The following is a 24,984-nucleotide window of genomic DNA, read 5'->3' on the forward strand; positions in this document are numbered from 1 at the left end:
ATAACTGTATCCTGCCAACCATCCAGAGCTGTTGGGAGTGGATGGCATATAAATTTTCTAATTTAATAAATAAACAGATTTGAGGTCTGCTCCACGAATGGGTAAGCCACAGACCACAAATGGCGCTCCATGGCATCCTTCTGTGGTCTCCAGGATGTTCTTGCTTTGCGCCATTTCCAAGCCACTTTTGGAAACGCAGCTGTGCTTTAGAAAAGGGCGCAGACAAAGGATCGCGTGCAAGGACACAGTTGCGCCTTTTACACAAGTGCATGTGTGGCCCCCAAACCACCAACTGGCACTGCCTGTCTCTGGTTGGGTCCAAGTCTCCTTGCAGGGCATCTGAGTCACTTTGGAGGTGTTTCCCCGTCTGCCTGTCACATATTCTCCATTTAACAAACCGTATTACTGATCACCAGATCTCAGGGCCAATGGCAGTTAAGGAACGAGCTATCTACAAATACTCTCTTAAATTTGAGGTACAAACAAGCCAGGTTCAAAGCCAGAAGAACAATGAAAGAAGAATGTAGAGAATAAGGTGATTAAACCAAAGGCAAAATTTGGTTAGTTGACATCTCTGCCGTTTGTGTGTGCATCGCTCGGGATGTTGGTTAATTTAGGATTCACTGTGCAGTGTGAATCCAGGAAATAGGTTACAGGTAGTGCTCAATTTATGACCACTCGTTGTTAACAGCACTAAAAAAGTGACTTATGATCAGTCCTCACACTTATGACCATTGCAGCATCCCCGGGCTAACATGATAAAAAATTTGGGCACTTGGCAACCAACATGTACTTATGAAGTTGTAACATCCTGGGCTCCCGTGATCACCTTTTTGAGAGCTTCCCAGCCAGCTTCGGACAAGCGAAATCAACGAAGGAAGCTGAATTAGTAAAGCAGCCACTGTGACTCACTTAATGACTGCAGTGCATTAACAACCATAGCAAGCAAGGTTATAAACCTGGGTTCAATTCAGTCAACAGACATCTTTCTTAGCGATGGGAATTGTGATCCCAGTCGTGTCATAAGTTAAGGACTGCTTATCTCAGGTTAAGCATGATGTGTGAATGCGGTTTTCTTCGTAGAGATCAAGAGATTAGCTGAACACCTTCAGTAAAGCGTTTGACCCATTAAAAAGCCAGCAGAGAGGGGAAAAAAGATTTAAGTCCACCTACAAGCTCCGGTGTTTGCTTTCTTTGGGAAATACTGGTGAATCAGGGTTCATAAATATGATAAAAAAGGGCCATTCTGCAATTTTTAAATCAAGCAATCTCAAGGCAAGTCACTCCTAAAAGGAAGCATGATCTAATTAACAAAATGAAAGTTCATTTAAGCAGCGGAGTTTTATAGGTGGTATTCTGATCGACGCCAACAAGGGCAAAAAAGGGACTATTAAAAAACAGGGCATGTCTTTGGAAAACCCGAATAGCATGAAATTAGTGTGAGGTTTTGGTCCTCTCCATCAGAGAGCTAAACCAATTTTCTCCTCCGACCACAGTGTCTTTCTGATCATTTACCTCCAGCCTCCAAGATATGGAATGTAAGAGTTAACTGAAAATTATTTCTAAAAAAGCAGAATGCCCAAAACACTGCTTGGAAACAGGAAAATAATCAAGGCTTTTTCCTTTCCTTCTTTCCTTTCCTTCTTTCCTTTCCTTTCCTTCTTTCCTTTCCTTTCCTTTCCTTTCCTTTCCTTTCCTTTCCTTCTTTCCTTTCTCCTCTCCTCTCCTCCTTTCCTTTCCTTCTTTCCTTTCTTTTTTTCTCTTTCTCCCTCCCTCTCTCCTTCCTTCCTCTCCTCCTTTATTTCTCTCTGCTTTATTTCACACACCAAGTGGGTAGAAGCCTTGAAGCCAGCTTGTTTACCCTTATCAACTCTACAAGAAAATCTGTCCAACAGCAGCCATATGTTCCAATCAAAGCGAAGGCAGCACAACCTGGTGGCATCACACCCCAGAATCAAAAGAGGGTTCTAAAGGAGAGGCAGTAAGTTGTATTGGTTATACTGGTCAATCCACATTCAGCTATGACTTTGAATTCACTCCTTTGCAGAGTCCTTGTTGTGGGGGGGGGGGTGGGGATAAGAGGTAGAGTTATGCCTGCCCCACCCCTTGGATTATTATTTTATGAAAGGTGGGGTTTTCATCTCATCAATAAAATCACTGGATGCCCCAAAATTCAGTGCTCCAAAAACATACTTTCTCCCAAATCAACGGCCATTCAGATCCCACCCCATCCTTGTGCCAGCTCAAAATTATCGTGCATGGTTGCACATTTGCTTTCCAGCCCATGCAAATTCTTTTCAACATCAAAAGAACGAGATAAATTAAAGGCGCCAGTCCTGTCAAACCCTTCCCCCCACACACACACACACTTACTCACTCAAACTCCCAAGGAGAAGGGGCGAGAAAAAATGAGTAGAAGAATTTAAGAAGAAAGATTTAGTTTAAATCTGGGCACCAGGATCGGCATTGCTTCCTCTAACTCAAGTCCATCTTTATGTCTGGGGATCCAGCCCATAAACCCATCAAGCCAGCCACAATGGCCAATGTTGACTTGACAAGTCAATGTTGACTTAAAGGCGCCCTCCAAAACTCTCTAGAGTATGTCTGCGTTTATACCCTTAGTCCTTGAGTTACGACCATGTTGCTAAGTTTTGTTAAGTGGGTCTGCTCCATCTTACGCCTTTTTCTGCCACCGTGGTTCAGTTGATGTTAAGTCAGTCACACCGTTGTTAAGTGAACCTGGCTTCCTTCCCCATGGACTTTGCTTGCCAGAAGGTCACAAAAGCGGATCACGTGACCCTGGGGGGGGCGGGGAACACTGAGACCGTCATAAATATGAGTCAGTTTGCCAAGTGTCTGAATTTTGATCACATGACTATGGGGGCTGCTGCAAAGGTCGTTGTAAGAATGAAAAAGGGTCATAAGTCACTTTTTTTCAGTAAACGGTCACTAAATGAATTGTTGTTAGTCAACGTGTCAGCGTGACACAAGGACTACGAACTCAGAAATAACCCATAGAATAGGCCAGGTGAATGAAAAACTTTTTTCTTTCTTCAGCACTTAAAAGACTTCTGAAATGCAAAGACTTTATAATAATAATAATAATAATAACTTTATTGTCATTGTACGTGTATACACAGTATACCCCACACAACGAAATTCACTTAACACCCAAACAAAGACCAGGTCCAACACGCATAACAATGTTGGGCGATATAATATAATATAATGTATGTTGGGCGAATTCACAGCTACAAGTCTGCTACAGTCCTACGGTATCGAGAAGCCAGAAATCAGATTTTCGACCTGCATCTGTTGAGGGAGGCTATTCTAGGAAGCTTTGAAGAGTTCCCTTGTCTTTTCCCAGCCATTTTCACCGCATCTTGCTTCCTTATTTTCTTAGACACAAAGAATAGCAGGGAAGAGGACCTCAAGAGAGTTAGATGCTATCTGAGAAAGTACGTCTTCTTTCAGAGAAATTTCCCCTTCCCCCCCTCAAAAAAAATGAAAGGGTCATGAGATTATATGCTTTGATGGAGGAAAAAGCCAAGTAAAAGCAGGAAGTTAAACTGTTTTACTTTGGCTAAATTGGAATTCGATTTACCTATATACTGTTTAAAAACAAAACCCAAAATCAGGCACGATTGTCATCGTTTCTCCAAAGCACCGGAAGGCAGGACAAGAAGCAAGGGATGGGAAATCACAAAGGAGAGAAGCAATCTAGAACTAAGGGGGAATTTCCTGTTAATAGTTAAAACAATTAATCAATTGCCTCCAGAAGTTGTAGGTGCTCCATCCCTGGAGGTGTTTAAGAAGAGACTGGACAGCCATTGGTCCGAAATAGGATAAGGTCTCCTGCTTGTGCAGGGGGTTGGACTAGAAGATCTCCAGGGTCCCTCCCCGCCCTTTTATTCTAGGTTCTATGTTCATATTCAAGCCATACTTTTTGTATAAAGAGCCATATTAAATGGGTTGTTTAATTCCCTGTTATAGTATCAGAAACAAAAGAAATATTTTCCGAGGAAAACAAATGTCTCTTTTATCTGGATATTCACCCATTAAACATTCGCCTTCCTGAATGAAGAACAGAAGAACCAAACTTCAGGTCCAGTTTACGGTCAAAGTTAAAACAAAAACTGCAGTTGTCCATTTAATTAAGTGAAGGGCAGTTTACTTTTGAGTGATGGCTCTATGACCTTAGTGATAGATACAAAGATTGGGCTGAAGGAGATTCAGAAAAGCTGTGGTGAGAAGCTGCCCTTCAAAGCCACCTCTTTCTTTCTTTTTCTTTTTTCTTTTTTCTTTTTCTTTTTCTTCTTTTCCCCTTTTCTCTTTCTTTCTTTCTTTCTTTCTCTTTCTTTCCTTCCTTTCCCTTCCCTTCCCTTCCTTTCCTTTCACCTTCTCTCTTCTTTCTTTCTTTCTTTCTTTCCTCCCTCCCTCCCCCTCCCCCCTCTATATATATCTATATATCCTTTCTTTCTTTCTTTCTTTCTTTCTTTCTTTCTTTCTTTCTTCTTCCTTCCTTCCTTCCTTCCTTCCTTCCTTTTCTTCCCTTCCCTTCCCTTCCTTTCCTTCCCTTCCCTTCCTTTCCTCTTGTCTTCCTTCTTTCATTTGTTCATTCTTTCTTTCCTCTCTTCCTTCTCTGCCTGCAGACTGACCTGGCTAGCTTGTTCCCCTGGCTGGGCAGGGAGTCGAAAAGAAGAAACCCAGATCCTCCGCATCTCTTCTGTTTCCACCAGCTCCGAATTTCTTTCCTAGAGCCCAGCTTAATTCAACACTTCAAAATTTTTTTAAAAAAGTTAAAGGAATAAATCAAGCCTTTACAATCCCGAGGCCCATAGACGGACGAGGAGCAGTTAAGCAGCTCCTAAAAATATTTTTTTAAAAAAAACAAATAAAAGAAAAAAAGTTTAACCCCTATCGGGGTTAAACTTTTGGTATATATCAGGATCACTAAAACTGAATTAACAAGCGGCTTGTTTGAGATTCAGAATGGCAAATTTATAAGATCCTGTCTAAAAGTTTCGGCCAGTCCGATCTATAAACCTAACCTAAAACTCCGACATGCCGCTGATCCCACATCCGATAACGGGAGATCCCTTCCCGTACACAGGATCTAGTCTGCAACGTCCCAAATCTGCAGCTTCCCAGACTGGGGAGTAGGAGTTGGGGCCGGTTCAGGAAACTGCAAAAATTGACACAAGATGCGCTTTTGTTTCAAAGGAGAAATAAACAGCAACGGGTTTATTATTCTTATTTGTCCAAGAGATTGAATACAACAATTTAAAGACCACATAAAATCAAAGCGATGACTTTGGAAAGGCTCAAAGGGGGGGGGGAATAAATTGGAAAGGGGACTCTATTTTACAAGAAAAATAAAATAAATCTCACCTCTTTCCCCACTTTAAAAGAGAAAAAAAAACATTTGGTTTTCCCACCCTCACCTCTTCTTCTTCTTATTCCACTTTTGGGAGGCAGGAAATATTCAACAAGGAAGGGAAAAATAAATTATTTTTATATATATAAAAAGACTAATTTTAAAAAGGAGGGGTTTTTTTTTAATGAAAGTTTGTACATAAAACTAAAGAAATAAGAGGAAAAGTATAATTCATTTGGCAGCTGTGGGGAGAGGGGGGGCTGAGAGAGGAATAATCCAGTGACCTCAACTTTAAATATTATATTAACGGCCCTCCACGGAAGCCTAATTCAAAATCCACACATATTTACAACACGATAAATGGAATAATCCCCTCCTTAAAACAAAACCAACCAAGTTTTACCAAGACATATACATTTATATTTATATAGCATATCCATTCTTATTCTCCCCTTTTCAAAAATGTATAAGCCGTCCTTGTGGAATCAGTGATTTTATATTGCCCACGATCTCCAACATATTTAATATCCGTTTTTGACTCATCTATTATTATTAATAATAATATTTCTGTTCAAAAAAGCCCGCACCCACCTCACGTTGCTCTTTTTTCGTTTCTAGTGTTGGCTGTTTTACTCCCCCCCTCCCGAACAGAAATAACTGGACTGGAAAGATGAGTCGTGGGGGGAAAAAATCGAATTTTAGGGTCCTTTTTATTGACTTTGGACGGGAAAATGGGGGAGGGGCGGTTTTTCTTTTTTTTTTTTTTTTGTCCTTTCTTTCTTTTTGCCCGTAAATCTGTTTTGGGGAGAGAGAGAAAAAAACCAGAGTCAATTTGGTTGGCTTTCCCCAACTAATTTTTTTAAAAAAAAAAACAGAGGCCTAATTTTCCTTCTATAGTCCGCCTGCTGAGTTGGGGGCGAGGCCCCCTTTCCCGGGTCTCTCTGTCTCTTTGTCTGTCTGTCTGTCTGCTTTTAACCCGGAGGCCGGTCAGTATTTAGCGCAGTCGTAGGAATAAGGGGCGGAGTGGCGGTAAATGGAGGGCGGAGCCCGGTAGGACAGCTCGCAGGTGGAGGGGCTCACCTGTTGCTCGTTCAGCGCCGTCGAGGTCTCTAATCCCAGCCGGTGGGTGTTGAACATTTCCCGCACGTTGGGGAAACTCTGTTGCTGGGCGCCGAAGGTGTGGCTGGGGAGAGGCTGGCTGATCTCCGACGCGTGGTTGAGGTACCAGGAGGCGGCGGCGGCGGCCGCGGCCGCGGCGGCTGCTTGCCCCGGGGCTTGGTGATGCGGGAGTGGATGATGGTGTTGGTGGTGATGCGCGGGCTGATGGTGGTGGTTGCTGGGAGGCAGGGAGGTCTCCTGTTGCTGCTGCTGCTGCTGCTGTTGCTGCTGGCCCCCTTGCGCCAGGTTCAGGCCGGCCAGGGGCGAGGGGGCGCCGTTGGCCACTTGGGACGGGGGCTCCGACAGCGAAGCGGCGGCCTCTTCCAGCGGCCCGGCGCCGCAGAGATGCGCGTTGCGCTCGCCCGTGTAGAGGCTCATGGCGCGCATGCTGCATTGGTAGCTGCCCCCGGCCTCGCCCAAGCCCCCCTGGCTGCAGGCCTGGCTGTAGATGGACGAGGCGGGCGCCTGGCCGTAGCCCAGAGGCAAAGAGGAGGCGCAAAGGCCCGGCGGCGTCCTGCCCACGGGGCTCAGCTCGCCGCCCGGCGAAGTCCGCAGGGTCATGATGTTCTCCACGCTGAAGCCCGGCAAGCCGTTGGCGCCGGCGGCCGGGTGGTGGTGCGGGTGAGGGTGGGGTTGGTGGGGCTCGCCGGGCAAAGAGCCCTCGGTGGAAAGCGAGGGCGTGGAGGCCACGCTGCGCGGGCTATCCTGCAGGGCGCTGCCGCTCTCCGGGCTGAGCGTCTCCACTTTGGTGATGACGGGCAGCTCGGGCGAAGAGGCCTCGCTCTTAATGACCACTTTCTTGTCCGACGAAGCCGGGACGGGCGCCGAAGCCGGGGGCAGCTCCTTAGCCAGTTCGGAAGGAGCCTTGATCGGCTCCTTGTGGTGCTTCTCCCGCGGGGCCTCCTCCTTGTCCTTGGAGACGTCTTTCTTCTTGAAGCGCCTCCGGCGGCGCAAGAAGGAGCCGTTCTCGAACATGTTGTAGGAATCGGGGTCCAGCGTCCAGTAGCTGCCTTTGCCCGGTTTCTTGTCGTCGCGGGGCACCTTGACGAAGCACTCGTTGAGCGAGAGGTTGTGGCGGATGGAGTTTTGCCAGCCCTGCTTGTTCTCCCGGTAGAAGGGGAAGCGCTCCATGATGAACTGGTAGATGCCGTTGAGCGTGATCTTCTTCTCCGGCGCGTTCTGGATGGCCATGGTGATCAGCGCGATGTAGCTGTAAGGCGGCTTAACCAGGTCCTTCGGGGCCTGGACCGGCTGGTGGCCCGGGTAGGGCCCGTACGAGCGTCCCAAACCGGCCGCGTACTGCTCCGGGTGGCCGGCGTAGACCCCCAGCGAGCCGGCCATGCCTCCATAGGTGCCCGCCGTCCGGTAGTAATTCTGCTCGCTCAAATAGGGTACCACTCCCAGAGCGTTGGGATCCGAGACGGAGTAACGAGCCTGCATGGCTGTCCCAGCTCCGGGAGGACCAGGAGGCCTCCCGCCGCCCCCGCCCAAAAAGTCAGGTCGTAGAGAAGGAGCCGGCAGGAAAGGCGGCCCCTCTGCCAACGGGGCGCCCTGCTCCGGAGACCCCCGAGCGTTTCCAGACTCCTCCACCGAAGGCCGGCTCCCTCGCCTCTTGGTTAACAGGCCCGAGCTGAGCCCGCTTGGTCCATATTTATATCTTTGGCAAAACGGTCGGGAAGCTCCAATCTCGGCTGCTCCTGGCTCGCTCGCTCGCTCTCCTCCTCCTCCTCCCTCCCCCCGTCGTAAAAGGGCAGGAGGAGGGCGACTGTGGCCTGGGTAAAAGGATGGAGGGAGGGAGCGGGGTAGATAGAAACCCCGGCAGGTCCGAAATATCTAATCTGCTCGCGCTGCCCCCAAAAAGACGAGGGTGGGGGAAAAAATTCTCGCAGAAAAAATTAAAATAGCAGACCAACGAAGGAGGACGGAGGCAGCGCGCTGGCTGGTTGGCTGGCTGGCTGGGTCCGCGAAGCTTTTGACTCGGCCTTCCCCGTCCCTTCCGGGCGAAAGTGAAGCGTGTAAACAAAAACAAGCGCACCGAATCAAAATAAACGAGCGTGCGCGCCTCTCCGGAGCCTCGGCAGCGCCCCGCGCGAAGCGAAGTCCCGCATCCAGGGCCGGGGAAAGTTTTCCAAACTTCTCTTGGGCAAGGCCAGTTTTGACTCCTCGCTGGCCCCTCCCTCCGCCGCCGTCCAATGGCAGCCGGCTCGGGGTCTGGCTCGGCCAATGGGCGAGGCGGAGGAAGGCGCCGTGAGGACACCGGGATTCCGGGGAGCACCCCGGGGTTAGGCGCGGGGCTGGGGAGGCCTCTCCGGGCCCCTCGGAGCTCTTACCGGGGAGAAAGAGGCGAAGGGTGGGAGAGAAGGCAACGCTGGCTCAAGCCGTCCTTTGGGGGACCAGAGCGGTCCTTCCTCCTCTCTGCCCCAAAGTGTCACCCTGATTAAACCATCATCATCATCCTCGTTAACCGCCGTAACGATGAACCTTCCTAATCGGGGATGGAATCTCAGCCGCTCAATGCGAGGCGGAGGAAAACGCGCAGAATTGGGCCGCCCCGATTTCTGCCAGCGCGAAACTTTTCTTAAAAGAGGAAAGAAAGGTTCGGCTTCAAGGCCAGCCCGCCGGGTTTTCCCACGGGACCCCGACCGTCCTCCGCGGGGAAACCCCGATTCTGAAACGTGCGGGAGAGAGCGAGCGGCCAAGGGTCTTCCCTTGCAGGGGTCGGCTCCCGCAAGGAACCCGAAGTCGCTCCGCCGAAGTTGCTCAGTTGGGGTGAAGAATTCCGGAGAAGCTTATTTAGCACTTCGGTTCTAAACTCAATTAACACCTCCATCCTAAATACCTGGAATTAATTATGACGGGGGAGGGGGGGCTCCTGCCGAGGAAGGGTGGGGGGGGGAGGGATTTCGCGCAGAGGATCGCGCCTGGAACGAAATGCGCTGATTAGTTTTTCTTCTAAGGGGGCAAAGAGGTTTAATTGCTTGCACGGATAACGGGGAGGAATATTATTTGATAAAGTTGACCTGCATTTCTTCCTCATCGCCTTTTCCCCAGCTTCCCCCCCCCCTCCCACGGCCCCCTCCACCTCTTGATTATTCCATTAGAGACCCTCAAGGGTCGGATAATTAACCCGGTGTGATTTTCGTGCCTTTTGCGAGTTGGCAAGATCTCCATTCGTTTGGTTGGCAAAAGAGGGAATCGGACGGAGGTAGAGAAAAGTGGCGGCTGAAAAAGTATTTTACTACCTCTTGCGCCTCTTTTTTTTTTTTTTTTCTTTCCTGACGGGGGAAATCAGGAGAAACTGGACCGGAATTTTTGGAGGTCACCGTATTCCAAACTCTTCCCTATATTTTTTTTTTCCATTTTTTTAAAAGAACTTTTCCTGGCTCTTTAAGCAACGAGCTTGGGCGAGGTGATGGGAGCGCTCGGAGGCGCCTTCCTAAGCTAGGAATATTGTAATTGTGATCGTGCACGGATTGTGGCCCAAAATTGCAATTTTTTTCCAAAAGGGAGGACAAGATGAAACGGGTGGAGGCGATGCCCGATTGCTTTCTGAGGGTTTCCCCAATTTTAGAAGCAGTGGTTTTAATCCAGTAAACGCATGCTTCCAAAAAATGGAAACCAATTTAAAATGGTCTATTTAAAATGTCTTTTAAAATGTTTTTATTTATAATAAAAGGAACGGGGTTTTATTATTATTATTATTATTCAGGAGTCCAGAGTGGTTTGTATTTGGGGAAGCGAAGCTGGGAAACTACAAAGCTTCAGTAACGAAAGTTACAAAGGAAAAAAAAAACCAGCTTCGGAAAAACTGACTTCTTTTGAGGAAGAACTCAGAGGAATATTCTTATTTTGAAATGCAGGGAACTGAGGGACAATTATTTAAACTAAAAGGAAGTTTGCTTGAACTGATTGGAAAATCCCTTCAAAAAATAAAGTAACTCTTTTTCGATTTTTCTCACTTGATTTTTTTTCCGGGGGGGGGGAAGAGGGGGGTGAGGAGGCGTCCTTCTATGAAAAGACAGAGCACAGGGATGAAAAAAAGTTAAATAAATTAGTAATGTTAAATTAAGTGTCAAGAAAACGTTATGTTCGCAGTATTCTTAAAGGGTTTGGTCTATTTAATGATGATAAAGATTAATTCAACCTTCCAATGTCTAATTAGATATTGGTCGAAAATATGAATGAAATAATTGGTCCGGTTTGGGAATTAAACTAGAAGGGAGAGGCAGAAATTGGGGGGGGGGGGGAGAGATCCATTTATGCATTACTTCTTATCATAATCACGCACTTGTAAAGAAAGACCTTATAGAATTTTCGAAGGACAAAGTAACTTTTCTTCTCTTGGAGAATAAATGCTCTTACTTGCTCTACCTGCATTCCTGATGGCTAATTTACTGGAAAGGACATTTGTATTAAATTACCCAAAATAAAAGAAAGTTTATTTATTGCTTTCTCTTAAATTACACCATTAAGAAAAAAAAACCTCTTTGTCTTTTTAAATAAAATCCCTGCAGACGCATATACATTCACATAATTATTGATCCTAAATGACACCATCCTGTCTTTGCAAATTAAAAATACGGGGAAACGTGGCCCTTTCGGCGAGGTTGGTCAAATCTTAGGCTCAAACTTTCCCCTCCTTCGGGGATGAAAAACTCGGAGCCTCGGCTCAACGGCGTTTAGCATCTTTACGCGCATCGCTTCCTTTCCATTCCCTGCCCTGTGAAATTGTTTCAAGAATGCAAAGACCTCAAAAGTTATGGGCGAGGACAACCGCGCCGCTTTGCCCCCCTCTCCAAAAAAAACCCTCTGGAAATAGGTAAATGCAGCATAATATTGTCAGCGGAGCCATCGCGATTTGTCAGCAATCATCACTCCCTGGAGTGTACTGCCCTCTAGAGGTCCAAAGAATGAATTGTAACCTTTTTGGGGGGAAAAATAAGTTGTGTCTCTTTGAAGACAGTGACGCCTTGTGTATGGACTGTGGTAGTACACATACACGCAGATGTATTTGGGTATAATGCTGTACACGTTAATAACGGACTCAGTAGTCTCTTTAAAGAGAGCAGGCTCAACCGTGGCAACTTTAAAATATGTGGAAGGATGGATTTAACTTCCACCTACCTATTAAAGGTAAAAGTTCCCCTCACACGTACGTGCTAGTAGTTCCCGACTCTAGGGGGCGTTGCTAATCTCCGTTTCAAAGCCGAAGAGCCAGCACTGTCCGAAGACATCTCCGTGGTCATGTGGCCGGCATGACTCAATGCCAAAGGCGCACAGAATGCTGTTCCCTTCCCACCAAAGGTGGTCCCTATTTTCCTACTTGCATTTTTTACCTGCTTTCGAACTGCTAGGTTGGCAGAAGCTGGGACAAGTAATGGGAGCTCACCCCATTACAGGGCACTAGGGATTTGAACCACTGAACCACCGACCTTTCAATCAACAAGCTCAGTGTCTTAGCCATTAGTCACCCATTAGGTGACTGAAAAAAAGATTCATGCGTTCATGTAATATACACACAAGTGTGTGTGTGTGTGTGTGAGTGAGAGACAGAGACAGAGACAGAGACAAAGAGACAGACAGACAGACAGACAGGAGCCAAGATATGTGCAAATTAGTATCGCGGCCTGTATTGGCGTCTGTACAGAGCAAAGCCTTGGGAGTTTCACAAGATGAACATTCCACTATGTTACAAAACAGGACTGCGCTTTCCCGAACTCTTAGCCAGACAAGAGGTTGTGAAGAGAGTAGGGAAAAGATGGAGTAATTTGTGCCCCCTCCCTCAAAAACATAGGGCTAACTTTGAAATGGGGAAAATCCCCTACCTCGGCATGCCCTCCTTCATGGGAAAGCTTCCCATTCCGAATCCCAGGCAGCATGGCTTACTACTACCCCATGAGGACTAGCAACTCAAGGAATGGAGCAAACCCCAGTAATCCAATTTGAGGAGGCCATTAATACGGAGAGGAGTTGAATTCAATGGGCTTCCTTGAGATGCCTGTCCTTCTGCTGTATCTATTAACTCACAGAGAAGGAGCATGGATGCTTTGAGGAAGGAAGGAAGGAAGGAAGGAAGGAAGGAAGGAAGGAAGGAGGGAGGGAGGGAAAGGTTAAATGAAATTAAGGGAAGGAATGAGGGGAAGTAAGTAAGTTGAAATAGGAAGGAAGGAAGGAGGGAGGGAGGGAGGAACGAAGGGAGGAGGGAGGGAGGGAAGGGTTAAATGAAATTAGGAGAAGGAATGAGGGGAAGTAAGTAAGTTGAAATAGGAAGGAAGGAGGGAGGGAGGGAGGGAGGGAGGAACGAAGGGAGGAGGGAGGGAGGGAGGGAGGGAAGGGTTAAATGAAATTAGGAGAAGGAATGAGGGGAAGTAAGTAAGTTGAAATAGGAAGGAAGGAAGGAAGGAGGGAGGAAGGAAGGGAGGAAGGAAGGAAGGAAGGAAGGAAGGAAGGAAGGAAGGAAGGAGGGAGGGAGGGAGGGAGGGAGGGAAAGGTTAAATGAAATTAAGGGAAGGAATGAGAGGAAGTAAGTAAGTTGAAATAGGAAGGAAGGAGGGAGGAAGGAAGGAAGGAAGGATTGATTTAAGCTTCTCCTTTCCCGAAAATCTAGAGGTTCGCAGGAGGAAATGATGCTCGCCCTACAGACAGGCGCCCCTTTTAATCCTGCCCAGCCGTTCCGGGGAGGTACTGAACGGCAGGAGACGCTCGGTGGCTTGTCCCCCGTCGGCTGCCGTAGTCAGAGCAGACACGTGGCCGAAGGAGCTTTAGAGGAGGCGCTACAATGTAACTGATGGATGAAGCGCTCGGATACCATGTAACTGACTTCCGAATCTTTGCTCTCGCTCTGGAGGTTGCTGCAGACAAGGAACATGGAGCGGACGGGAAGCTCCGGTAAGAGGAAGGATTGTAGAGGAAGGGAAGGGAGGCAAAGGACGGGAACCGATCTTCGGCTCGGCAGTCAGAAGATTTGGGGACTGACCCTCCTCTCTGCCCGGATTTGGGTGCATTCTCACCAACTAGCCTGCTACTGCATCGGAACTGTGCAGCCCCTCTCGATGAATTTAGCTGATGGTTGCCTGAGTGAGGTGGCTTCCATTAATTCAGAATCAGAATAGAGCTGGAAGGGGCCTTAGAGGTCTTCTAGTCCAACCCCCTGCTCAAGCAGGAGACCCTATACCGTTTCAGACAAATGACTGTCCAGTCTCTTCTTAAAAGCCTCCAGTGATGGAGCCCCCACAACTTCTGGAGGCAAGTTGTTCCACTGGTTAATTGTCCTCGCTGTCAGGAAGTTTCTCCTTAATTCTGGGTTGCTTCTCTCCTTGATTAGTTTCCATCCATTGTTTCTTGTCCTGCCCTCAGGTGCTTCAGGAAACAAGTTGACTCCTCTGTTCTTTGTGGCAGCCCCTCAAATACTCATATTCAGTGTTTCCCAACTTTGGCCACTTGAAAACGTCCGGACTTCAACTTCCAGAATTCCCCAGCCAGCATAGGGACAGAAGAAGACTCGACCTGTGGAATTCTGGGAGTTGAAGTCCGGCACATTTTCAAGTGGCCAAGGTTGGGAAATTCATTAACTGCTTCATCCTTCATCCTTTACTAAGCTGGTGACTTCCTAAGAGAGTTGGGTTATATGTCCCATCATCCCCAGTCACAGAAGAAAACGCTTGGTGTTCCTGAGAGAAAAAAAATAATTTAAAAAATCAATTGTAAAGTGTGCTAGGAGCAAAATGATAACCAAACATGCAATTTAAAGCTAACCCCAACATTATTGGAAAAACATAGGTCCGTGATGGCAAACCTATGGCACATGTGCCACAGGTGGCATGTGTAGCCATATCGGTGGGCACGCGAGCTCAACTCCAGCGTGCATGGGTGCACCGGCCACCTGATTTTCCGACGTTCTGGGCCCACCAGAAGTAGGGAAACAGGCTGTTTCCTGCCTCCAGAGGACCTCGGCGGGGGGGGGGGTCAGTCTGTTTTTCTCTCTCCCCAGCCTCCGGAGCCTTTCTAGGAGTCTGGGGAGGGCAAAAATGGCCTCCCCCCCACCTGGAGGCCCTCTGGAGGCCGGAAACAGCCCGTTTGCCAACTTCTGGTGGGACCGGAAGTTGGCAAATGGGCCATTTTCAGCCTCCGGAGGGCCTCGCGGGGTGGGGAGGCTGTTTTTGCCCTCCCCAGACTCCTAGAAAGGCTCCGGAGGCTGGGGAGAGCAAAAAACGGGCCTGCCGTACCATTGCATGCCAGGAGCAGGGGGAGCAGTGTGTGTGAGTGTGTGTGTGTGTGTGTGTCATGTGCACATGCATGGGGGCAGGGCACATAGAATTATGGGTGTGGGCACATGCGACCCACCCTCCCCCCCCCCAGCTCCTGGCACACGATGGCAAAAAAGTTAGCCATCACTGACATAGATGTAATTTTGGTCTCTTTTCTTCTTCTTTCCCTCATGAGGAGTTTCCAAATGGGACATCCGAAACAAAATCTGGGATTACATGGAAGCCAATAACCTGGCTGATTTTCCAAGACCGGTCCACCATCGGATTCCCAATTTCAAGGTATTTCTCTCCTCTCCCCTTCCCCACCTCTGCATCCACAAGAACATTTCAGGAGTCATATTAAATAATACTGTGTTTCCCCGAAAATAAGACTGGGTCTTATATTAATTTTTGCTTTAGCCCAGGCTCGGTCTAAAGCAATGTTACTCAACCTTGACAATTTGAAGAGGCATAGCAATAGCCCTTAGACTTCTATACCACTTCACAGTGCTTTTACAGCCCTCTCTAAGCGGTTTAAGAGTCAGCCTACAGCCCCCAGCAGTCTGGGTCCTTATTTTACCAACCTCAGAATAATAGAGATGGAAGGGACCTCAGAGGTCATTAGTCCAACCCCCTGCTCAATCAGGAGACCCAACACCATTTCTGACAAACAGCAATCCAAACCTCAGAAGGATGGAAGGCTGAATCAACCTCGAGCCGGTCAGGATCGAGCTGCTGGAGTGAGCAGTGCATTAGCCTGCAGTACTGCATTCTAACCACTGTGCCACCATAGCTCTGTGGCCCAGTTTTTTTTCTGGCTGGGGAATTCTGGGAGTTGAAGTCCACACCTGTTCAAGATCTCAAGGTTGAGAAACAGTAGCCTAGATGGATAACTAGGAAGAAGACAGTCTCCGTAGCTGTATGGATCTCTCACTGATGTGAGCTGTCTTACCCAACAGGGAGCTTCTCTTGCCTCCGTGGGAATTTCAAATTTGGGGGAATTCCGGAGTGCCAGGACAGTCAAAGCCAACCCTGACTCTCCCCAGAGGGACATCCGCTTTTTAACCCTGGAAGTGAGTAGGACATGTTTTCCCTTGCAGGGATCTTTCCAAATGGGTCTGTCCATCAAAAGCTGGGAAGGGTTTGATCAAGCCAGGGAGGTGAAGGTGGATCCAGACAAACCTTTGGAGGGGATCCGTCTGTCCGTGCTCCAGGTAAACAAGTTTGCATTGCTCAGGGAAAGCAGGCCAGAGATAGTCTTGTCTCAAAGGTCCCTAAAAGCCGTCCCTCCCTTATGAAGCTCTAATCGTTCCACATATGTGGTCTACTTAGGCATTGCAACCGCTGCCTCCATGGAGTATTCTCCTTTTCCATAACATTTGCTTCTTCCGTTCTTGTGGTCTTCAGAATTGTCCTCACCATCTCAATTAATGTCTTCCATAAGTCCGTCATGAATGGGGTGAGGAAATGCTTCCTTTTGACTTGTTTTATCATTTTTCTGCTTTTTTATTTTTTTTGTCTTAAGTGGGGGACAGTTAGTCAGGGTTGAACTGCAGGATCCTAGATGTTCTCCTTGCTTGCTTTTCTTGCAGATGTTGCTAGAAGGGAGTAGGGTGTGAGGAATGGAGGAGGAGGAGGAGGATAGGATAGGATAGGATAGGATAGGATAGGATAGGATAGGATAGGATAGGATAGGATAATTTTATTTCTATACTGCCCCTCTCCCGAAGGACTCAAGGTGGTGTACAGCCAGGTAAAAACACAATACAAATATCACAATTTAAATTTAAAAAATTATTAAAAGTATTACATTTAAGGCCAATTAGCTTAAAAAAACCCCAAAATTTAAGAATTCCAAATTTAAAACTCAATTATGAAGCTAGCCCTGCCTGTCGGAAGAGCAGGGTCCTGGAGAAGGAGAAAGAGGAGGAGGAGGGGTCCTTGATATTCTCTGACCTTGGTGATTTTCTTGCAGACCCAACTAGGGAACATCATCATTGCTAGAAGGGAGGAGGGTGTGAGGAATGGAGGAGGAGGAGGACAACGACAACAACTGTGGGGGTTAGTGCTCTCTGAGCTTGGCTGCTTTCTTGCAGATCTTCCATTACCTAACTAGGCATCATCATCAGTGTTAGGACTAACGACGTTATCTAGTTGGGTAATGAAACCTCTGTAAGAAAGCAAGAAAACAATCAAGCCCAGAGAGCAGCCCACAGTTATAATTGGAAGGCTGGTCCGTTGACTTATTTCCTTTTCTTGCAGGCCAGGAAAGCCCTCCTGGTGCCCACCCCACGTTTGCGTAGTGGGCTGTTCAACAGAATTGTGCCTCCTCCTGGAGCCACGAAGGAAACACTAAGAAAATGTGCTACTTCCCAAGTAAGCATCAGAAGCAAGGGAGGCGGGATTGCGTAATGTGTGTGGCTGATTTAGAAGGTCTACTTCAACGCGGCACTCTAGTGCCCTCTGGTGTTGAAATGACAAATCAAGCATATTTATTACAGCCTTTGACCAGAAAAGATAGTTTGACTGAATTCACTCTTAGGAAAGGGGAAGGGGGGAAATAGGACAATAAAACGACATATCTAATTAAAAGTTTTGCCCAGTTATATAACTTGGCGAAGGTATTTGGGCACCTGACATTGAGTATGGGGTTGGCATCCCTTAAAACATAATGATGGTAACATTTATGAGTATGACCCTCAAATTTTGAGATGTTTGAGGAGGTCAGAGCATGTCTTGGAGCATCATTAAAGGACAATGTAGGAGGTCATGAAGGAAAGTTTCTACTTCTCTGGATCCAGAAAGGCAAAATCTCTGGAAATTCAGAGTCCCATGAAATCTTCCTGCTAGTAGAACTGATGGGAGGACATCACAGCAGCTTCTGGAAAAGGCCAATCTATATTTGCTTAGAGTCAGATACTACTGATACCTTATAGTAGAAGGCTGGTGTGGAAATGACCACCTAGATCGATGTTCTGCCTAATCTATTGTAGCCAAAAATCAACCTAGAAAATTACAGCTTCTTAGTTGCTAACAGATATTATCAAGTGACGTGAGATCCAGAGATGGTTCCTACTTACTTGAATGCATGAATTGTTAGTGTCCATGTAGAGCAGGGGTGTCTAACTTTAGTAATGGTTAAGACCTATGGACTTCTACTCCCAGAATTCCCAAGCCAGGGAATTCTGGAAGTCCACAAGTCTTAACGTTTCTAAAATTGGACGCTCCTGATGGTAGATGTAGCAAGGGGAAATTTCAGAAGAATTTTCCTTCTCCTGATTATCACGTCTGTTCTTTGTTCTCACTCTCTCTCACTCTCCCTCCCTCCCCCCCTCTCTCTCTTTAGGGTGTTAGAGATTATAGTGTCCCCGTAGGATTAGATGCAAAAGTCCACGTGGATCTGATTGTGGTGGGATCTGTGGCTGTCTCTGAGAAAGGTTAGTGACTGTCCAACCTGGGAGCATCAGGAACCTCTCATTATCACACAGCCTTTGTTTCTTCATCTAAATCCTTGCTAACACCTGAGACTCCTTTGGCCTCTCCCAGCAAAATGAGCAGATCCCTGGAAGACAATTTCAGAGGGAATTTGATGAGATATTTGCATATCGGGAGGACTTCAAACCAGCTTGGGGAAAAGAGAAGGGACCCCTCCTTCCTTTTGGCCCAGCTGTAAATCGGTCTTTGAATTCCTGTTTTTGACAGGTGCTCCCTTTTCTTGAGCGGTGGCTCAATGGCTAAGACACTGAGCTTGTCGATCAAAAGGTCGGCAGTTCAGCGGTTCGAATCCCTAGTGCCGCGTAATGGGGTGAGCTCCCGTAACTTGTCCCAGCTTCTGCCAACGTAGCAGTTTGAAAGCACATTAAAAAATGCAAGTAGAAAAATAGGGACCATCTTTGGTGGGAAGGGAACAGCGTTCCGTGCTCATTTGGCATTGAGTCATGCCGGCCACATGACCACGGAGATGTCTTCGGACAGCGCTAGCTCTTCGGCTTTGAAATGGAGATGAGCACCACCCCCTAGAGTCGGGAACAACTAGCACATACTGTATGTGTGAGCGGAACCTTTACTGTTACTCTTTTCTTACTGTAGGCTGGCGGATCGGGAAAGGAGAAGGCTTCGCGGACATGGAATATGCCATGATGGTCTCTATGGGAGCAGTAGGGCATAGGACAGTGGTCATCACAGCAGTCCATGATTGTCAGGTAATGGTTACGGCAAGGGAGCTAAAAACCTTTGGGGGAGGGAGAGAGATTTCAGGCAAAGTTTCCCTACCTCAGAAACTTTGGTGTGTGGGTTTCAACTGTTGAATTCTGGGAGTTGAAGTCTTCCCTTCTTAAAGCTGGCGAGGTTGAGAAATGGTGTGTCAGTTCTGAAGCTGGCCTGTCCTGGGCCCATCTTGGAGGATTCAGTTGTGCTGAGGGAGAGGGAGGTGGGTGAAATAGAGATATCTTGGGATTTTGTAGCCAAAACAAAATAGTTTCCCCCTGAGAACCAAGGACGTTTCCCACAGGTGGCTGGAAAGAGGAGGAGTGAAGTTTCCAGGCAACCGGATTGGACCATATGACTGATTGTTTGTGAAAGGGGGGAAAACTTTTACTTTTAATTAAGTGAAAACCGCGGGAACCTTTAGAGTCGGTTTTCACCAGCCTGTGCCAATATGATAGATCCAATAAACTTGTTCTTTGAGGAACCTGCTTGCCTCAGAGTTCTGTTTGCTATGGGTGTATTACTTGGAACCCTGACACGCTGATCTAAGATAAACATTTCTCATTAAAAGACGTGGTGATCCAGCTTACTTTAATCAGTGACAGAGAAAACCCTCTTCTCAATGGCTTCCAGAATACCATCAACACCATACTAATTTTATGTAATCCAAAGAGTAATTTGAGGCCACGATTCCAGTACTATATCAACTGCACTAGCTCTAGTAAAGGTAGAGAAGTAGAACATCCAACACAATTTGCTTCAGAAGGTCCAATGTTCTTTGCTTGCAATGCTAGAGAATGTTCTCTTAATTAAGGTAAATCATCCTGAGCAAGGTGGACTTCTGTCTCTAAGACAGCTTCATCTACTGTCCAAATTCCTGGGCCCAAGTTGAGGTTCTGCTGCTGGTCCTTAGGACCTCAAATCAGCCTTTTCCACCATGGACACCTTCTCAGGTTGACCCATGAAAATCAACTTCCAGAGTTTTGGAAATGGCCAGGCTGACTGGGAAGCTCCAGAACTGAAGTTTATATTTCTGGAAGACATCCCCAGATTGTAGAAATGGGGTGAGGGAAATGCTTTAAGTGAAAAATGTCCTTTGAAGGTACTAAAGGACCCCCTGTGTGATTATCCTACACTTCGGCATCTCTACTAGGTAGTGGATATTCCAGAAGAGCTTCTCGATGACCATGATCTAACTGTGGATTACATCCTTACCCCAACAAAGATCATCAAGACAGAATGCAAGCGGCCAAAACCTTGGGGGATCATGTGGAATAAGGTAGGTTTCCTCTGCAACTCCATGGCTGACTGGGAATTCTGGGAGTTGAAGTCCAGACATCTTAAAAGTTGCCAAGGTTGAGAAACACAAACCTAGCTAGATGGTCTAGGTCAGAGATTACCAACTGGTGGTCCATGGACCACTAGTGGTCCATGAGAAAATTTTGGTGGTTGGCAGAAAAATTATCTGCATTTTTTATATTGCACTAAATCAGGGGTCCTCAATCTACGGCCCCTGGGACGGATACGTGCAATGAACGCTTGTGTTGTTGCAGAAAGTCTCCCCCTTTGGGGTCTTTTTGTGTGGGTCAGAGGAGTCAGAGAAATTCTGAGTTGGGGTCTGCTTCGGCCTCCTGGTGTGGGGCTTTGGGCAAAGGCTGGAGGGAAGCGCCGCTGGTGGCAAAGAGCCGGAGGGCCTCGTTCCAGTGGGACTGCATCATGGCCTGGAACTGGCTGACCATCTCAGCCCGTTGAGCCTCCAGCACCGGTACCTGGCCTTGCACTCCCGCAGGTCTTCCTTCTGCTTGGAAAGCCCATGCTCCTAGTCCTCAGTGAGGTGCTTCTGCTGAGCCTCCTTCTCGGCCAGATCCAATTTGAACTGAGCCAGCTGTTTCGCCAACTCTTTCTCGTGGCGGCTGCTTAGCTCCAACAACTGCTTCCTGTTGGGGCCCTAAGGAGCCTGGGCAGGGAGGCGAGGAGTGGCTGGGAGGGGAGAGGCGAGTAGAGGCTGGTGAGGCGGCCCACAACATGAGTGACCTCAAGTTGGCCACGCCCACCCAGTCACATGACCACCTAGCCACTCCGACCCAGCCAGTCATTAGGCAGATCATATTAGTCGTCCACGGGATTTAAAATTATGAATTTAGTGGTCTCTGAGGTCCAAAAAGTTGGTGACCCCCTAATCTAGGTGACTTTCATCCCTTCTTTCCTATTTCTACCAAGGATGGCCTTGGCTGCCACTGCGCTCAACCATGGACATTCCTGTCTCCCTTCCATCTCTTCCTGTTTTACACACACATACACACAGAGAGGGGGGAGTGAAAGAGAGAGAGAGAGAGAGAAACATATCCCTCTGGTGTTGGAATTCAATCTCCATAAATTTTTTTCTTGGCCATTTTGGGCTCCCCGGCCTCTAATGGCAAGAGGAATCTGCCAGCTTCTGGCCGAGGCTCCAGAGACGCTTTCATCTTGGTGCCGATTTTGACACCTCAGCAGACAAGATCGGTCTGCAGCTGAGCCTGCTTATCTGGCCGATCTTCACTTATCAGAGCAAAGGAGATGAAAGCTGCCATTCTGCCCGAAGGCAAAGGATTTCCCTCCAGGCGCTCCCATCTGTTCCTTTGATGGACAGAGTCCTTTTTGATCCCAGCGTTGCTACCTCTCCAGCCAGGACGAGAGAGCCTTTCCTGAAGCCCCACCCCACCCTAGCAGAGAAGACAGGAAGGGGGAGAAAGGAAAAGAAAAACACAGGGACTTTGATTGTGATGGCAAATGCTACCTGATGGGCCATCAGAAGAATTCTCAATATACGTAGCCCCAGGATGGTTATATTTTCTGAAAAGGACCTTCCCTTCTTTATTTTTATTCCCCTGTGTAAGTTTTCACAGCTGCAGAGGAACCTATTGCCTTCTTCACATTCAGAATTGCTAGCTAGATTTCAGGATTAGGATAAATTTGGGAGAAATAGACAGCTTTTTGTTGTTAGTTGCAAAGTCATGTCTAACCCATTACAACCCCATGGACCATGTTCCTCCAGGCCTTCCTGTCCTCTACCATCCTCTGGATGGAGTCACGCCGACTGCTTCAGTGACTCCATCCAGCCACCTCGTTCTCTGCCGTCCCCTTCTTCTTTTGCCCTCGATCTTTCCCAGCATTAGGCTCTTCTCCAGGGAGTCCTTCCTTCTCATTAGGTGGCCAGCTACATAGACAGCTACAGTATGTAAATTTGATTGGGGGGGGAATAGAGAGAGGCAGACAGACAGAGATGATAGACAGACAGATAGATATAGATGGATGGGGGATATAGATAGATAGATATGGGGTAGATAGATATGGGATAGATAGATAGATAGATAGATAGATAGATAGATAGATAGATAGATAGATATGGATGGATAGATAGATAGATAGATAGATAGATAGATAGATAGATAGATAGATATGATGGATGCATGGAGATAGAGACAGACAGACAGATGCTGCTTCTTTCTATGCAAAGAGTTGTAAGGACAATGGGGTTTCAACAGGGCAGTTGGTCAAGCTCAGAGTCTACACACACACACACACGCACACACACATACACACACACTCCTTCCTGGTAGCATCTTGTTCTTCAGACTACTTGGCCTTATCTTAAGCATCTTTTGATGCCCTCATGATGCTTCTGGAAAAATCGAGTGGTAGGTATCATTGTTACCCTGAAGTTTGTTTAATTACATTTCTATTCCTTTTAGATCAGCCAGGAAACTCTGAAGAAAATCCCAGTCCTCAAGATTCTTCACGGCAGAGAGAAGCTGGAAGGCAAAGATGTTCTCCTCAAAGATGAACGGCCTGATACTTTAACCGCGGAGAAGACACTGAGAGCAGCCAATGAGAACTTTCCAGAAGGCAGTAGGCCGCAGGCAGAGACGACCAGCTTGGCCCAACCACGGCGAGAAGGAGAGGCTTTATCAGATGAAAGAGGCCCCCTCAGTGCTCCTGCCACTGTCTACGTGGGCAACATCTCTTCTGGAACCAGGGTGAGTGACTTAAAGGAGGCCCTCAAAATGCACCATGTGACTCCAGCAAGGCTATCCTGGAGAGGCGCACAACATCAAGCGTTCCTCAGCTATAGTGATAAATCCAAGGCTGAAGAGGCCATTACAGCGTTGAAAGGCTTATCTCTCCAAGGGCATCCACTGCGGGTTGAATGGGCCAGGAACCAGCAGGGCAAAATGGCACCTAGACCCCGTTAAGGGAGAAGGACCTGCTGAAAGAGAATTCAGTTTGACAGTAAAATGGCAGCCATCCAAGATGTTGACTCTTTGCTAAGGGGGCCTTCTGGAGATGAGGATGTGACACATCTGGACGGTTCAATTGTTTATCTGACAGCGATTCTCTTGGCCCTTTGACGTTTTTCACACCATTTGAGGTGTGGCGAAGCCGTAGAGCAGATTAACACAACGTCTGTAACCTTCTGGATAGAGTTGAATTAAAACTCCCAACGTCCTTCATAGGTGGTCACATTTGCTGGAGAAGGACATGAAGCAAAATGTCAAGGGCTGTAATTGTCATATGTCCTCACACACACATCACAAAGCAACCCTGATTTGGTGCCTCGTTATCTGTGGTCCATAGAAGGTGAGAAGATGCCAGACCTGGGATTTGCATTTGAAGATGTTAATACACTCTATTGGATTGCAGAAGGAAAGATCCTCTTTGGTCTTTGGCTGGCCTCTCTTTTCGGCCAAATGTTTGTTCCTTTGCCTAGCACAACTCTGAGTAACGCCTATCATCTGTTGGGGTGGCACTCTCCATCTCGGATCTTTATTGTATAACCTAGAGAAAGGCATGTGCTACTAAGTTGATATTTATCAAGCAAAGAGTTCTTTCTTTGCTAAAAAAAATATTTGTAGCTCAGGGTTGAACTGTGGAGTCCTTGATGCTCTCTGAGCTTGGTGCAAATGTTTCATGACCAACTAGATACCATGTTCAAAATATTACCTATATTCTACAGTCATCCTCCCCTCTCCTCCTCCTCCTCCCCCTCCTCCTCCTCCTCCTCCTCCTCCTCCTCCTCCTCCTCCTCCTCCTCCTCCTCCTCCTCCTCCTCCTCCTCCTCCTCCTCCTCCTCCTCTCTTCTTCTTCTTCTTCTTCTTCTTCTTCTTCTTCTTCTTCTTCTTCTTCTTCTTCTTCTTCTTCTTCTTCTTCTTCTTCTTCTCCTCCTCCTCCTCCTTCCCCCCTCCCCCTCCTCTCCACACACCCCATTCCTTTCTAGCACTTTCTAGCAATGACGTTACCTACTTCGGTCATGAAATGTTTGCCAGAAAACAACCAAGCTCAGAGAACACCAAGCACCCCACAAAAACAAGTTGTCCATATCTTGGTTCACTCCAGAATTATTTGGAAAATCAGAAGGAAGGGCAAGTCTTCCAGAGGATTTTTTTCCCCCTCCTGATCAACATGACCTTCTTCAGCCAGGTGCCCTCCAGGTAGTTAGGTCTCTAGTGCCACAGTTTTCTCCCCAGAGGGCATCCAAGTTGGAGTGGACTGTTGGATACTCCCCTGCCCTCTTGACCAGTGAGTCTCGAGTCTCAAATCATTATTTTCTCTGCAGGGGATTGTTGAGAGAAAGCCTAAATTTAGAAAGTACTGACGAATGCTGAGGCAAAACAAAAGCAAAGCACTTTTCGAGTGTGAGTGTGTGCCTGTGTGTGTGTGTTTCTTTGCTTTGTTGGAACAAAAAGTTGAATTTGGCTGTACTACTTTCTCGACAGAAGCTCTTTCGCAGCTGATCTCAGGCAAGAAGTCAAAATAAGCAATGAAATGTTTCTTTGCTTTAAAATCCGAGAGTTGGAAATCTTTTTCGTACCTCCAGGGTGTGCTTCTAAGTGTATTTTAAGTATATTATTGTGCCTCGAGAGAGGTGGGCCTTTCAGAAAGCATTAAAATAAACCTTCCCAAGGTTGTAGAACGTTACTGTTTAAAAAGAAGGAAAAAGAAAACTGGCGGACTGTTCTA

The 24,984-nt window shown here is 47.2% G+C and overlaps 2 protein-coding genes across 4 annotated transcripts; one reads left to right on the forward strand and one right to left on the reverse strand.

The window, feature by feature from the left end:
• Nucleotides 1-5,127: 5,127 nt before the first annotated feature.
• Nucleotides 5,128-7,975, reverse strand: FOXC2 (forkhead box C2). The gene has a single exon (XM_070952831.1). It carries the CDS (start codon nucleotides 7,973-7,975, stop codon nucleotides 6,365-6,367), a length of 1,611 nt encoding a protein of 536 aa, XP_070808932.1. The 3' UTR covers nucleotides 5,128-6,364.
• A 5,358-nt stretch (nucleotides 7,976-13,333) lies between these two features.
• Nucleotides 13,334-23,972, forward strand: MTHFSD (methenyltetrahydrofolate synthetase domain containing). Of its 3 annotated transcripts, none has more exons than XM_070952839.1 (8): nucleotides 13,334-13,423; nucleotides 14,978-15,081; nucleotides 15,741-15,854; nucleotides 17,044-17,157; nucleotides 18,128-18,218; nucleotides 18,871-18,983; nucleotides 20,141-20,266; nucleotides 22,719-23,972. In XM_070952839.1, the coding sequence occupies exons 1-8, from the start codon at nucleotides 13,402-13,404 to the stop codon at nucleotides 23,217-23,219; spliced, it is 1,185 nt and encodes a 394-aa protein (XP_070808940.1). In that variant the 5' UTR covers nucleotides 13,334-13,401; the 3' UTR covers nucleotides 23,220-23,972. The 3 variants fall into 3 exon arrangements, with proteins under 3 accessions (XP_070808940.1, XP_070808939.1, XP_070808941.1); XM_070952838.1 differs by lacking the exon at nucleotides 15,741-15,854 and adding an exon at nucleotides 15,882-15,995; XM_070952840.1 differs by lacking the exon at nucleotides 15,741-15,854 and adding an exon at nucleotides 15,882-15,995 and having other exon boundaries at nucleotides 14,981-15,081.
• The last annotated feature ends 1,012 nt before the right edge of the window (nucleotides 23,973-24,984 follow it).

The sequence above is a fragment of the Pituophis catenifer genome, unplaced genomic scaffold, assembly GCF_029215685.1.
Source record: "Pituophis catenifer annectens isolate HBS135680 unplaced genomic scaffold, rPitCat1.0.hap2 SCAF_13, whole genome shotgun sequence".
NCBI classification, from domain to species: Eukaryota; Metazoa; Chordata; class Lepidosauria; order Squamata; family Colubridae; genus Pituophis; species Pituophis catenifer.